We start from the raw sequence: 16,880 nt of genomic DNA, 5'->3' as shown, positions 1-16,880 counted from the left end.
GATGGAGGCACACCCTGGCCAGGGTAGTTTCTGCTTCCATTCCAGGTCAGTAGGACTTAGTGGAAGGGTGGAGGAGTCTGTCTCTCAATGCAGTGTGCTACCCCGAAGTCCCAAGTGGATACATCCCTCTTTAGGGCCATCCCATGTGTGCATCTATGGGACTGCTTGGGAGTTGTAGTACCTGATGGGCATCTCTGCTATAATATTGACTGCTGTAAGGATGTTCCGTCTGTAGAATAGGTATGTCCTTCCTGAGTAGCTCTCCATGGCGGCTGCCAAAAATCATAGCAGGGCTGCCAATCGGGACTACGATTCTTGGGCAGCCCTACAAGTGCACACATGGGAGTCCCTACAGATGGATGTCACCACCTGGTGCTAGGGGCACACACCCCAGAGAGGTAGTCTCCCTTTATCCTTCCCTTAAGTCCTCCCGACCGGAAAGTGAAGCAGCAACCATCCTGGAGTGTGCCGCACCATTCAGCCATGAAGGCTTTCCAGTTAGTAAAGGGAATACAATCTATCCCAGCAGGGATTCCAGTCGCTCCAGGCTACTTATCCATACAGGCCTCCTGGCTGGTTCATCTGTCTCATATGTTAAAATATAAAGCTAATATATTAATATAGATATAAATAAATTAGTATGACATTTTCATTTTATTCATTGAACAGATTACCTGTCATTTGTAAAGAAAATCACTGTGAACATGTTGGTTAGACTCGCATACAGTACAAGCCTCTGATCTGATGTACCAGTCTTATTACAGTGGTATCATTTCTTCTAACTCTCAAATAATGTAAATAATGTAAATTAAATTTACTCAATGTTTTACAACATGCTTCCTCAGTTTATATGTTAAGATGTTTATGTAGTGTTTTTTGTGAGACTGATTTATTTAATAAAATAAAATTTAAAACGTTCTCCAAGACTTTTATTTTGTTTAACATACACATTCCACTGCTAATGTCAATAATGTCTTGGACAGAACTGTTCAGTGCTGGTGTCCAGTTGTTGGCAAGGGCAAGAGAGTTTATAAGGTAGATTTAGCTTTTGTGTGTAAAACTAGAGAATTCTGTGTGGCATAAAATTCACAGTTTATATTTAACTACAGTTTATCTGTTGAATGAATCTTTATTTCAGTTGAACTCAACTTGTGGGGGGTTGTGAATGCAATAAGATGCATCTTTTGTTATATTCTCCCATGTCCTGTTTCAGAGCTTTGTGAAAATCAACTGTCAAAAGTTTTAGTAGATAGCTGTACATTTGCACAAAGTGTCAATGTGGCCTGATGGACCACGCTTAAAATGGTCCTTTATATGCCAGAAGATCAACAATGCCATCTGCATTTTTGTGTTTTGTTAGCTTCAAGCTTCTTTTATATTAACTTCTTGATGAGGACTTGAGTTTAAGATTCATAAAACAGACGTCACTGAGGGCAATATTTCTTAAAGAATTCAATGCTGATTCATAGTAGAAATTCTAGGTGTAAACATTAATAATATGGACAGGTTTGTGTCTCTTGTGCTGTGCTTGTTTGTTTGTTGATTAATGATAGTCAATGAATTGGAGATGTTACATTCAGAACAAGTATTGTATTCAAATTTTCATTTAAAATTGCTAAAGACCTAACAGGTGTTGAACTGAATAATATCTGGCAATCTACAATTAAGTTAATTTCTTATTCGCACACTATTGAAGTGCTTCACAAGTATAACATGATCATGCTAATGTTTCTTTTGGCCTCAGTAAACATCTCTCAAATAGGGAGATTTTTCAGACAGAGCCATGGTTTATTTATTTGTGCAAATTTGTGGCTTAATCAATGAGATTAATGAGAGTGATCATCTTTTGAAAACAGTAAAAAAAAGTGCATTATATTATTTTTAGTTTCAAATTAATTGTCTGAATATTATGACTGAATTGAAAGTGGTGGTTGTTTACAGTACTGACTTGATTTTTAATCTTCATTTAATAGCACGTGCTTGTTCAACAAATACACCAATCAAAAGCTATTAAAGCTACTGAGAGGTGAAGGGATGGGAGAAATTATCAAGGGATGTGATACACTAGGCAGCAAATGAACAGTCAGTTCTTGAAGGTGATGTGGTAGAAACAGCAAAAGAGGGCAAGCGTAAGGATCTGAGAAACTCTGACAAGGGCTACGTTGGGATGGATAGATGACTGGGACAGAGAATCTGCCTTCACTCTCTTCTTAACCTCTCTTCCACACTCCCCATTACTCTGTACTGTTGATCCCAAGTATTTAAACTCATCCACCTTCACCAACTCTACTCCGTCATCCTCACCATTCCACTGACCTCCCTCTCATTCACACACATGTATTCTGTCTTGGTGGTCCTGCTGACCTTCATTCCTCTCCTCTCATATCTCCACCTCTCCAGGTCCTCTCCTCATCCTGCTCCCTACTATCACTACAGACCGCAATGTCATCAGCAAACATCATAGTCCATGAGGACTCCTGTCTAATCTCGTCTGTCAACCTGTCCATCACCATTGCAAATAAGAAGGGTTTAATTAATGAATGTTGTAACTGATTGGTGTAAAAGATGGTTTTCACAAATTTCATTTTGTTATCTTACGTGAGCTTTATATTATGGACAGCTATCCTTTATTCTTTTCTTCTATTTACCTTGACCTTGAAATTTAAACAATTGTGAAATTCACCCTGGTGGGATGGGCTGAAGGTGTATCATTTTATGTTAGTGAAGCAAAAAATAAAAGAACAGAATATGGGATTAAAATTGACATCTAGAATTGGTATGGAGGCTATAGTGCTGAAATCGTATTAAATGTGATATTGAAATTAAAAACAGAGCCACCTTTCCATAGTTAATTACAGTGTGTTTTTGTAGTATTCTCTAGATTCACAGTTTCGATTGGTTTTTCAATAACTTTGTTATGGTTTAAAATGATGACTGCAGTTTCATTTTCTATTAGAGCTACTGAACACTTGGCTGTTTGGTCATTACGATATTATACATGTGGTAAAAGTGAAAGAAAACTTTTAAGCCTATTTTGTACCTTGTTTATTCAGAGTTGATAAAGTTAGGAAAGGCAGCAAAAATAAACTGAATTAGGAATTAAAAATGTTACTATGGAATAAATGTTCAATAATTTGAATTTGCAGTAAGTACAAACAAACACATTGGATGTGTGCATAATCACAGAACTGTTGAGACAAAGGAATTTTTTTTGTTTTATTTCAACTTCACTGGCATGAGTGGTGGGCAGTACTTAAATAGCCATATAATTATATAAAATTAACCAGGCCATAAGTTTGAGAAAATATAAGATAACAAATACATACTGTATGAAAATGTCAGAAGTAAATTGAACTATAATCTTGCACAGATTCAAAAGGAAAAATAAAATAATTATGGGAAATGGTTTCAGATATTTGGAACAAATTTTTACCTATAATTTAAAGGATAATTTTAAACTGCATGTTTAATATACATTTCTAAGAAATCAAAAGCATGCTCACATATCTGTAAAGGAACAATTATTTACTATAGTGTGTTTATATCTGACAAAATGCATATGTAAATCAGTGTCCCCAATATGCAAGTTGTCCCCATACAGTGGTCGATTCTGAGTGATTGTGCGTGTATTCCATTGTCCTAGCTTTACATAAATACCTGAACATGTCCTCATAAGTCGGTAAAAAGTCAATTTGTCCATGAATTTTATTTAGGGAATTTAAAATGCTCAGCATACCTAGAATAAAGCTTTAATATATGTAATTTAACAGGCTAGACCTAGCAGTCTTCAGAATGTGCTGTCCCCACAAATCATGATCCAGTCATGTGTCCTCATTATGTAGACTTTACAAGTATGTGTGTGTGGGTGTGTGTGTGCCCTGCGGTGGGCTGGCACCCAACCCAGGGTTTGTTTCCTGCCTTGTGCCCTGTGTTGGCTGGGATTGGCTCCAGCAGACCCCCGTAACCCTGTAGTTAGGATATAGCGGGTAAGATAATGGATGGATGGATAGATTAATTGCAAAAAGGGCAAATTTATCTGTTTAAAATTAAATTTACAACAAAGTGTACAGAAAGTGAAGGGGTCTGGATACTTTATGAATCCACTGTGTGTCCTGTGTGAGTGGATACACTGTAACCAGTAGGGGGCGCCACTGAGCACCAAACCCCACACCCAATAATGTTTGACACAGTCACTGGTTCTAATAATGGATTTTTTAATCCAACAAACACTAAATACCCTAAAGGACAGTGAAACACAGCCAGTAACCATACAAGTTAAGACACTCTACCATCTCCTTCTGCCTCCACTTGAGTTTTGCCCACTGCCTTCCGACTCTAAGCCCCTGATGTAGAAGAGGCAGCGGAAGTCCTGAAAAACTGGGATCCCTGCAGCATCCCCTGCTGGCACCCATGGGACCCAGCAGGGCTGAGACATAGCACTACAACTCCCATCATGCACTGCAGAAGTCCACATGGTTGCTGAGATCTTGGAATGCTGCCATCTAGTGGATGTGGGGAAATGTTCCAAAACAGGAGCCCTCCCCAACTGGACCTTTGTTTTGTCCCTCAGTCTGCGTATGTAAGGGTCCCATACCCATCCCAGGGAGGGTGCCAGATAATCTTGCTTGGCACTTACAATGGATATAACAGTCATTATGGGCTTTTAAAGAACAGTGCCCATTTTGAAAAATAAAACTGCTTAGATTAACCTTTTGAGTTTCTGCAGTATGCTAAGTGCAAACACTCTAATGTTAATGAAAGTTGTCACAATTTACTTTTACATCTTGGCAGAAAAGCAATTCTATACATCACAGACTTTCATTCTTTATTAAACGTATTCTGTCGTGTCAAAGAGTGGATTTGATTTATAAGCAAATTCCTCTCCTCTTAATAACCAATTACAAAGTGCAGTCACGAAACCTCCAAACTCAAATAAGTTAATTAAGGATGAGTGTCAGAGGGCCCTCATCATATCACGCCTGCTAGCAGTATGGAGAATAATAAGATTTCTGCACATAAGGGACTCCAGCAGAATTGGGTATTGCCTTATTGTTGTTTTTATTACATTCCTACACTGCGCCATGCTGCTCAGTAAGTGGTTCTGAACAATTAAAGAAAATGGAGACAGCTGCTCTCCTGCCATTAGATCTATTTACCTAGCACTTGACTTTAACAATTCTGATCATTTATGAAAGATTCCTTTTCTTGCTTCCTCACAGAATTCCAGCATGTCAGTAAAACATGAACTCCCTCAACTCAAGCCATGCTGAATGTCCAGTAAAATTCATACTCTTGCATAAGCCTGTAATAATTTAGCTGATTCAACAATATCTACCCTTCAGCCAATATATATATATATATATATATATAATACAGTAGATAGATAGATAGATAGATAGATAGATAGATAGATAGATAGATAGATAGATAGATACTTTATTAATCCCAAGGGGAAATTTACATACTCCAGCAGCAGCATACTGATAAAAACAACATTAAATTAAAGAGTGATAACAATGCAGGTATAACAGACAATAACTTTGTATAATGTTAACGTTTACCACCCGGGTGAAATTGAAGAGTCGCATAGTGTGGGGAGGAACATTCTCCATGATTGACAGAAGCCTGCTCAGCGCCCGTCGCTATCCAGCTCTGTGCCTACAATAGAGTCTGCCTTCCTCACCAGTTTGTCCAGGCGTGAGGCGTCCCTCTTCTTTATGTTGCCTCCCAGCACACCACCGCGTAAAAGAGGGCGCCACAACCGTCTGATTGAAGATCTGCAGCATCTTATTACAGATGTTGAAGGACGCCAGCCTTCTAATGAAGTATAGTCGGCTCTGTCCTCTCTTACACAGAGCGTCAGTATTGGCAGTCCAGTCCAATTTATCATCCAGCTGCACTCCCAGGTATTTATAGGTCTGCACCCTCTGCACAGTCACCTCTGATGATCATGGGGTCCATGAGGGGCCTGGGCCTCCTAAAATCCACCAGCAGCTCCTTGGTTTTGCTGGTGTTCAGGTGTAAGTGGTTTGGGTCGCACCATTTAACAAAGTCCTTGATTAGGTTCCTATACTCCTCCTCCTGCCCACTCCAGATGCAGCCCACGATAGCAGTGTCGTCAGTGAACTTTTTCACGTGGCAGGAGTCATATTGGAAGTCCGATGTATGTTGGCTGAACAGGACCGGAGAAAGTCCAGTCCCCTGCGGCACTCCTGTGCTGCTGACCACAATGTCAGACCTGCAGTTCCTGAGACGCACATACTGAGGTCTGTCTGTAAGATAGTCCACGATCCATGGCACCAGGTGTGAATCTACTTCCATCTCTGTCAGCTTGTCCCTAAGAAGCAGAGGATGGATGGTGCTGAAGGCGCTAGAGAAGTCCAGAAACATAATTCTTACAGCACCACATACATATATACTCACACACATGCGATTGAGAGACAGCTAAAGGGCCTGAATAATAGTAGTGTAGTGCCCTGCCAGGAAAGATAACACACCAGACAACGTTTTCTTAATACAGGCAAAAACTACCGACTCTTTATTGAACGTGCTTTAACTATATACAACTGTTGCCTATTCCCTCATCACCCCGCCTCCTCCCACACTGCGGTGCGTGCGAATTGTGCCTTTAGAGGTGCAGCCCCTCCAGCCACTACAGTAGTACCAGGCCAGAGCAGAGGGTGGGGTGGTGAGCTGCACTGACTTTCTCTCTTAATCCTCTGCAGACCATCCACGGGAAATCCCGTTTGCTTCCGGCACCTATGAAGACACCACTTCCTGTACCAACGCCACTGACGCTGACGCTTCCGTTTTTTCATGTTGCAATGACATCACTTCCAGTGCCGGTCCCGATGACATCACTTCCTGTCTCGGCCTTTAAAGCCACCATATTTCTAATCCTAAATCAGCTCTGTTTAGGATTTAAACCTGTAAAGAACTCACTACGAATTACCGATATGCAGCAAGGGCACAATAGATGGGTGGCTGCCAGAAACGTTTTTGGTGTCTTTGGACTATATATATACATTTATTTAAAAAGTGGCCTTTTTGACTTGAGCTGTGGACTCGCTACACTACAAATACAAATACAATAGTTAAAACAAAACATAAACAAAACCAAAAAAAAAATTAATTAACAAAGAGGAACTACTCAGCATTGATTAAAAGCCTGTTTAAAAAGAAATGTTTTCAGTTGTTTTTTAAAATAATCGACAGACTCAGCTGCATGCAGACCATAAGGCCGGCTATTCCATAGTCTTGGTGCCGCGGACTAAAAGGCACAATCCCTATGGGTTTTTAGCCGAGTGTGTGGGACAACTAAAAGGCCCCTGTTGCCCAGAATCCGACAAGCTGTATAGCGTTGAAGCTACTCAGGAGCTTCTCCGTGGGAGGCTGTACAAGTAAGTACCAAAACTTTAAAATGAATGCTGTTCTCTATACAGCCTCCAGTTAATCCAAAATGCCGCTGCAAGAATTATTACAAGAACAAGAAAATATGAACACATAACCCCAGTTCTTAAATCTTTACACTGGCTCCCAGTTAAGTTCAGGGCAGATTTCAAAATCCTCCTTTTAACATATAAAGCATTAAATGGCCTAGGTCAGGCTTACTTGTCTGAACTTATCATGACTTACAAACCTGAGCGCACATTAAGATCTCAAGATGCCGGTCTGCTTAGGATTCCAAGGATTAATAAAATAACAGTGGGAGGTCGAGCTTTTAGTTACAGGGCCCCTAAACTGTGGAGTGGTCTTCCTGCTTCCATAAGAGATGCCCCTTCAGTCTCAGCCTTTAAATCCCGGCTGAAGACTCACTACTTCAGTTTAGCACACCCTGACTAGAGCTGCTGATTAACTGTACAGACTCCATCTCGGTTGTTAGTCATTAGCACTAAAACATAAGTAACATGATAATTATATTTGAATACTAACCCTCACCTATTCTGTTTCTTTTCTCGGTACCCAAATGTGGCCATTGGTGCCACGGCCCACCTGCCAAGTTGTTTGCCTGCCTATGGTAAAGTCATCCCTGATGGAGGATCACAGGAATCATGGGAAAGAGGGGTTCTTTCATCGGAGCAACGTTTCAGCCGTGGCATGGCCAAATGGGGAGGCAGCTTGATGGATGAGGTCTCTAGGACTCTAAAAATATCCAAACCTAATTATGTCATATCATCTACTGTTAAACCGTACTTCTAAAATTTTTATTATTATGCTGTCTTAAGGAATTGTTCTGTTGTGTATATTGTATTGACCCCCTACTTTGTATTGTATTGACCCCCTACTTTTGACACCCACTGCACGCCCAACCTACCTGGAAAGGGGTCTCTCTTTGAACTGCCTTTCCCGAGGTTTCTTCCATTTTTCCCTACAAGGTTTTTATTGGGAGTTTTTCCTTGTCTTCTCAGAGAGTCAAGGCTGGGGGGCTGTCAAAAGGCAGGGCCTGTTAAAGCCCATTGCGGCACTTCCTGTGTGATTTTGGGCTATACAAAAATAAACTGTATTGTATTGTATTGTATTGTATAATTCTATAAAACACTGGGAGCCAGTGCAGTGTGTGCAGAATGGGGGTGATATGATCATTCCAGCTGGCACGAGTTAGGAGCAGGGCAGCTGAAGACGTGAGGGAGAGGATTTGCTTTACAGCAATCAAGTCGCGAGGAAATAAAAGAATGAACAAGCATCTCCAATTCTGACTTTGAAACAGCAGTTCTTAGTTTAGAAAGATTTCTTAAATGAAGCAAACACGAGCAGCTGACCGATCTTACATATGAATCAAGCGTCAGGGACTGGTCAAAGATAACCCCAAGGTTACGTGAACTCAACTTAATAACAGGAGAGACAGAAGATCATTTTAAGCTAATCTCAGAATAAAGATCAGAAGTAGCAATTTCTTTGAAGGGTGATGCTTATGGTAAGGATTGATTGATTAATGGATTGACTGACAGCATGAGTGCCACAGAGGACAGACGGGCATCCCATCGGGACAACAGCATGACCTTGGGATAAAATGGAAGGAGCCAGGGAATGGACAAGCAGAGGCCAGAGGCCAGGAGCAGTTCCATCCACAATATATTTGGTGACAGTGGTCCACTGGAGGGGTCAAAGCTTGGACACCTGCATTAGTTCTTGGGCACTGGAAGCCAGACGTACAGCCCTGTTGGGATCCCTGGGTGTCACAAGGGGACACTGTCAGGGATATTACTATCTTAGTTCCAGAAACAACCCGGAAGTACTCCCCACTAGTCATGCCAGGTCATTAAAAGCAGTTCCAGGTCGATTATAATAGGAGCCCACTGCCTTACCCCAAAGAGTCCGTAGTTGGGAGGCAGCAGGCAAAACCCAACTGTAGCCAGAAGGAGAGTAAAAGGTTCATTATTTGTCTGGTTTTGGCTGTGTTCTGTCATGTTTAGTGCTTGTTGGATTAAAAAAAAAACTCCATTATTTGAACCTGTGTCTGTTTTGGACATTAATGGGTCTGGGGTTTGAGGCTCAGTGGTGCCCCCTGCTGGTCAAAACAGATAGAATGTGGCTGTTATGAAAATGACTTTTACATTACAAAGCAAAAAACATACAAATTATGAAGACCAACCTGGATGCCCACAGTGAGTCAGGACCTTGATTTTGGCTCCATTTTTACAGCATAGTGTCCCCGTCACTGCACTGGAATTCACACAAAGACCACTGGCCTCACTTCAAACTTCTTCCAACAGCAACCCAAGCTTTTCCTAGATTGGTCACCCATCCAAGTACTGGCCTGGCCTGAACAGACTTAGCTTAGGATGGAGTGTATGTGGTAAGGCAATACTAAACACTACAATAGTTTTCTGTGCATGTGTGGAAAATGAGAGCTTAAATAAAATAAAGTGAAAATGAATCTCATACTTACTTCAATGAACGCAGTCCTAAGTGCCAGATCTTTCACCCAGCTTCCTAATGGCTTCAGAGATGGGTAAGCTGCGTTGGCCCAAAGTTCAGGAACTTGGTTGTTAAAGAAACTGTTATATAATTTTTCCATCTCTTCAGACATGACAACAAACCCAGCAATTGCTTTCTTCAGCGTGTTTAATGAATTCTAGGAAGAAGGGGAAAAGCTCATTACTAAAAGCAGTTGCAAGAAGCAACAAATCATCATAAATGGCAAAGTGATTATTCCAGGATAATGGATTGTCTATTCTACAAGCGAGGTATTTAACAAGGGGAAGCAAAACCTCACATTTGAAGGCTGCCGGGTCTTTGTATTCCTTTAAATTAATTTAATTATCACAAAAAAAAATATTAAAGAAAAATCAGGGTTGGCCAACTCTGATCCTGGAGAGTCGCAATGGCTGCAGGTTTTTGTTCCAAGCCAGTTGCTTAATTAGAAGCCAATCCTCACCAGTAAAAGATCTTATTTAATTTCATGGCTTGTTTAACTCTACCATGTCGGTTTGTCGGTGGCGCAGTGGGTAGCGCTGCTGCCTTGCATGAAGCTTGCATGTTCTCCCCGTGTCTGTGTGGGTTTCCTCCCACAGTCCAAAGACATGCAGGTTAGGTGGACTGGCAATCCTAAATTGTGCTTGGTGTGTGTGTGTGTGCCTGCAGTGGGCTGGCGCCCTGCCCAGGGTTTGTTTCCTGCCTTGCGCCCTGGGACTGGCTCCCGTGACCCTGTAGTTAGGAGATGGATGGATGTCAGTTTGTTCGTAAATCACAGATTTGTTTTTCGTTCTAATGTTACATGCGTCATCCAAGTGATTTGAACCCTAAAACGGATGAGTACTTCATTAAACCAAATAGTGAATGATGAATACGCACGGGTGGAAATGAAGACCAGTGAGATGGAGAACTGCCATTTCCTTTACCATTTGCATCTTATTGCTAATAAGGAGCAGTTAAAACAATGAATACGGCAGTTTAGGACTAAAATAAGCAATTATGGGTTCAAAATCTTAACAAGTAAGACAAACAGAAAAATGTCACTCAAGCAATAAGTACTGCATCAGCGATGAATGACTTCTCATGAAGAAATTGGATTGGAACAAAAACCTGAAGCCAATGTGCTCCTCCAGGATCAACATGGCTCAGCCTTGATTTAAAGGGTCTGAGCCTTAAATAGCAAATACGTGAAACAAAGTTAATTAGTAGCAAAAACTAGTAACTAATTAAGAAAATGGTTAGAATGAAATCCTGTAGCCACTGTGGCTCTCCAGGATTGGATTTGGCCAACTCTGCCATAGACCATCTTTAAAACAGAAAAATCATTAAGTGCCTAGAAGGAAGCAGTGCAAAGCAAGAAAAGATAATAAGGTACAATTTCAATCAAAATTGTATTTATTTTAGACGGCGCACTCCACAGAGACCCTTGTAGAGCAGGGGTTGCCAAGTCCGGTACTGGAGGACCACTGTGACTGCAGGTTTTCATTCTAACCTTGTTCTTAATCAGTGGCCTTGTTTTAATGCTAATTAACTTCTTTTGAATTCATTTGAATTGACCTGCTCTTGAAGACTCAGACCCCTTAATTGTTTCTTTTTCCTTAATTAGCAGCCAAACAATAATGAGATACAAATTGAGCCAAAACAACTGGTGTCCATCATACAATATCTGAAAATAAAGAAAGATGAAGGTCTCAGGAATGGTGATCTGCTCAGGTCCACAAAAAGTTTAATGGTGCGCTTAGAAAGAGAAAATCAACAATTTCGGAAATGTCTGCTATTGCACCATGAGAGCAGCAACAAGCCATCGAATTAAAGAATTGGTTTAATTAACTACGAGACTCGGCACCTCATTAAGCAGCTGGTTGGAGTGAAATTGGTTGGGGTTTGAGGCCCTGACTTAGTTGGTCTTCTGTTGGCTCCATCACTTCACATTTCATTTCTGTTTGGGTGCCATTTAAGGAAAGAAATAAAGCAATTTAGAGGAACAATGAAGAAATTCAGGGGAACCAATCTAAAACAAGCAATTCAATTAAAATGAATTCACAATAAGTTAATTAGCAGCATAAACAGGGCACTCATTAAAAAAAAGGGTTAGAATGAAAACCTGCAGCCACGGTGGTCCTCCAGGACCAGACTTGGCGACCCCTGTTGTAGAGTACAATTCAAAATAAGGCCGTAAACGGTAAAGTCGTCCAATAGACTCATCCATCGAAACTTCAAATTTAAACAAAAGAAGATGAAGAGGAGACCTGATTGAAGTGTTTAAAATTATGAAGGGCATTAGTGTAGTGGATCGAGACTTGGACTTTAAAATGAGTTCATCAAGAACACGGGAACACGTGTTAAGGGGGAATTTCACACACACATTAGCAAGTTTTTCTTCACACAGAGAACCACACTTGGAATAAGTGACCAAGTAGTGTAGTAGACAGTAGGACTTTAAGGACCTTCAAAACTCAAATTGATGTTATTATAGAAGAATTAAGTGGACAGGACTGGTGAGCTGTGTTGGTATGGTTTATGGTATCAAGGACCCCATTAATCAAAACCTGACTGTTTCTGCCAGAAGCTTAAATTGGGTCATGAACAGATCTTCCAAAACAGGCCTCAAAATCAACAGAAAAATGGTTCAGTGGTCACATAATCGAGGTTTTGCCAAGGCTATCCTACTTCTCCTGCCGAAATCCCCACTGAACATTTGTGGGATGAGCTTAAGAGAAGAGTGCAGAAGTGTGAACCTATGTATGGTGTTGGATCTTTGATGCTGTGGAGTTGTTTTTCTGTCAAAGGTCCTGGACAACTTGTTGGTATACATGGTACCAAAAACCCCCATCGAGTATAAGAAGATATTAAGTCAAAACCTGACTGCTTCAACCATCCATCCATCCATCCTGTTCCGCTTATCCGAGGTCGGGTCGCGGGGGCAGCAGCTTGAGCAGAGAGGCCCAGACTTCCCTTTCCACGGCCACTTCTTCCAGCTCTTCCGGGGGAATCCCGAGGCGTTCCCAGGCCAGCCGGGAGACATAGTCCCTCCAGCGTGTCCTGGGTCTCTCCCGGGGCCTCCTCCTGGTTGGACGTGCTCAGAACACCTCACCAGGGAGGCGTCCAGGAGGCATCCTGATCAGATGCCCAAGCAACCTCATCTGACTCCTCTCGATGCGGAGCAGCAGTGGCTCTACTCTGAGCCCCTCCCAGATCACTGAACTTCTCACCTTATCTTTAAGGGAAAGCCCAGACACCCTGCGGAGGAAACTCATTTCAGCCGCTTGTATTCGCGATCTTGTTCTTTCGGTCACTACCCATAGCTCATGACTATAGGTGAGGGTAGGAGTGTAGATCGACTGGTAAATTGAGAGGTTTGCTTTACAGCTCAGCTCCTTTTTCACCTTGACAGACCGATGCAGATCCCGCATCACTGCAGACGCCACACCGATCCGCCTGTCGATCTCACGCTCCATTCTTCCCTTACTCGTGAACAAAACCCCGAGATACTTGAACTCCTCCACTTGGGGCAGGATCTCTCCTCCAACCCTGAGAGGGCACTCCACCCTTTTCCAGCTGAGGACCATGGTCTCGGATTTGGAGGTGCTGATTCCCATCCCAGCCACTTCACACTCAGCTGCGAACCGATTCAGAGAGAGCTGAAGATCACGGCCTGATGAAGCAAACAGGACAACATCATCTGCAAAAAGCAGTGACCCAATCCTGAGTCCACCACACCGGACCCCCTCAACACCCTGGCTGCACCTAGAAATTCTGTCCATAAAAGTTATGAACAGAATCGGTGACAAAGGGCAGCCCTGGCAGAGTCCAACTCTCACTGGAAACGGGCTCGACGTACTGCCGGCAATGCGAACCAAGCTTTGACACCGGTTGTACAGGGACCGAACAGCTCTTATCAGGGGGTCCGGTACCCCATACTCCCAGAGCACCACCCACAGGATTCCCTGAGGGACACGGTCAAACGCCTTTTCCAAGTCAACAAAACACAGGTAGACTGGTTGGGCAAACTCCCATGCACCCTCCAGGATTCTGCTAAGGGTGTAGAGCTGGTCCACTGTTCCGCGACCAGGACGAAAACCACACTGTTCCTCCTGAATCCGAGGTTCGACTATCCGACGGACCCTCCTCTCCAGAAGCTCCGAATAAACTTTTCCAGGGGGGCTGAGGAGTGTGATCCCTCTGTAGTTGGAACACACCCTCCGGTCCCCCGTTTTAAAGAGGGGGACCACCACCCCGGACTGCTTCAACCAGGAAGCTTAAAATGGGTCATTGATGGAACTTCCAAAACAGAGCTCAAAATCAATGCCAAAATGGCTCAATGACCACAAAATCAAGGTTTTGCCATGGCTATCCTAGCCCCCCACTGAAAACCTATGGGATGAGCTGAAGAGGAGAATCCACAAACATCCATCCATTATCCAACCCGCTATATCCTAACTACAGGGTCACGGGGGTCTGGAGTCCACAAACATAGACCTCAAAAATCTGAAGGATCTGAAGAGATTCCACATGGAGGAACGGTCACACATTCCTTACGATGTGTCAACCAACCTAATTTAGCATCAGAGGAGAAGATTCAGAACTAAAGGGGGGCTACACAAAGAATTAAATAAAGCTGTGCCTATGTTCCAATAAATTATTTTTCTTCAATTAAAAGGTTAGATTTTTGTTAATATTTCAAATGAAAGATCAAGAGGATAAGAAAAATAACTTTTTTTTCACAGCTCATTATGCTTTTATTTACCAAGCGTGCCAATGTTGGTGGAGGGCATTGCATTTAAAATGACAAATAAAGCATTTTATTATAAATAAGTCACCAAATATGCAGTAATGACCAACCACAATTATAATCAAAACAAGTGTCTCTCTTTTCTTTCCTTCCAACACTCCGTTGAGTGTTGCCCACCGCCTCCCATCTCTGACTCCTCAAATGAGGTGAGATGGCGCATTTTATGTTGGACCCAGGAGTACTTCCCATGTCATGACATAGCCTGACACAAGCACTTCTAGGTCAGGCAGAAGTTCCCCAACATAGGGTGACCTTCTCCCAGCAGTGCTCTCTGGTGGCACCCAGGTATCGTGACAGGGTTGCCCTTCCAAACTACAGTTCCCATGAAACCCTGTGGGAATCCAAACCAGAGATATGCCATCATTCACCCTGGGGGGTAAACTGTCCCATATAGCCAGTTTTCCTCCGTCCATCCAAATATATGATTGTTCCAACTGGGAAAGGAACCTAGAGTTATCTCGGCTGGGTTGTACCTCCACTTATGTATTACATTTACTATGGCCTATTGGTCGGGTAAAATTTCACTCTCCGTCCCAGTCAGGATGCCAAGCATTTACAATTTATAGGACTAGAAGCAGCACAACATTTTCCTTTATATACCATTTAACATTATTCTTTTATTTCTTGTTTCATATTTTCATTTCAAAGCTGGAAACAATTGGGTTGTTTTTCATCAGTATACAGAAAAATGATGAAGAACCTTCTGGCCTCTCCTTACTTACATGTGAGAATATCAATATTTATTAAAATTTGAAACAACAATGTGAGACTCTGCGATAAATGGAGGAACTAATGCATGGTGTATTTTCCTGGCTATACCAGGAAAACCACACAAGGCGGCACAAAATTACATTGACTCGGCCTGTTTTCTGCATTGTATATCTTGGACCGTTATGCTTAACAATGAGATTCATGCTGACACTATCAAGGTTCTGCATGACCTCCATTTGCAATCCTTCATGAGCATGACAGAAGGAGATAAACAGCTGAATATAAATGGGTGACACATATTTATTACAGGTGGCACTGAAAGCTAATAAATCTCACACTCGCTTGTGATAACAGCTCTGTGAATAGAGAGCTCTCTTAAAACCTCTCATATGTTTAGCAAAAGATTTGGACTCGTCCACTACCGGGCGGAAATGCTGTCAATAATTTAAACTGTTACGGACATAACCTGATATTCTCAGATCTGCTTAATGTGATGGCCCGCGTGCTGGCACACTACGCAAACTCTTGGACTCCAGACATCGGGGGGCCGTACCCGAGTAGATCAGCGGAGGCCCAGACTAAAGTGTCTGTTGAAAAAAACAATCAATTCTTCATTTACAATCATATTCTAGTGTCACGCTCTCAAAAGTACAGCAAATGCAGTCCTCTGCAGTGACGCAGAATATTTACAATAATGTACAAAAATAAGCGAAAGTGGATCTGTACAGTGTGCACAGTGGCTCAAATAATAAGTGATGAACAAATAGAAAAAACAAACAAGCGGGCAACTCTTCCTCGTCTTCCTCCTTCACAAAACAAAAATCAAAACGGACATAAAGACAGTGTGGTGACAAACGTGGGGGTCCATGATGGTATGCAGGTTTTAAATGAAAATGGTGCAGCACAGGCTTCGTGGGTGTGTGTGTGTGTGTTCATGGAGCCTAGGGGTGTTTAATAAGGAGACTGAGAGTGCACAATTGGTTCCAATGTCCTCATGGACTCTCAAAATCAGGACACCGCGCCAATGGAGGTTGTGGTCTGCAGGGGGCGCACCAGCTCCTCAAACACGGCACAGACAGACGCAGATATGACTTCCAGCACAATCCAGGCTTCTATTTTGCTGTGGGAAACGTTTCTGTAGAAACTGTAGAATAAAGCACCAGGTACAATAATAAAGCAGCACACAGCCCATTCTTCATTCTTCATCTTCCTCCAGCAAGTTTTGTCCTCCACCTCCTGACTTGGGCTCCCTGACCAGTGGTAGCGGGCTTGCTTTATCCTGAACCCAAGAGTATTTCCGGTGCACCGTTAGCATGGTGCAGAAGTACTTGCGGGTGAGGCAGAAGCCTGACACAGTAGGGCTCCGCAGTCCCCTGCAGCACCCCCAGGTGGCACCCATGGATCTCAACATGGCGCCCTGTTGGAATCTGGGTGCTGTAGTAAACCAGGGGAGGTGCCATCT

The 16,880-nt window shown here is 42.4% G+C and overlaps 1 protein-coding gene across 1 annotated transcript in view; it reads right to left on the bottom strand.

Annotated features, from left to right (window-relative positions):
- Positions 1 to 16,880, bottom strand: part of dnah6 (dynein, axonemal, heavy chain 6) — a 433,707-nt gene that overhangs the window by 24,032 nt on the left and 392,795 nt on the right. Inside the window, exon 73 of the mRNA XM_039758084.1 lies at positions 9,890 to 10,075. Within this exon, the coding sequence (XP_039614018.1) occupies positions 9,890 to 10,075 (186 nt within the window). The remainder of the gene's footprint in view (positions 1 to 9,889; positions 10,076 to 16,880) is intronic.

The sequence above is a fragment of the Polypterus senegalus genome, chromosome 7 (genome assembly GCF_016835505.1).
Source record: "Polypterus senegalus isolate Bchr_013 chromosome 7, ASM1683550v1, whole genome shotgun sequence".
NCBI lineage: Eukaryota > Metazoa > Chordata > Cladistia > Polypteriformes > Polypteridae > Polypterus > Polypterus senegalus.
This window is presented reverse-complemented; position numbering and strand designations above follow the sequence as displayed.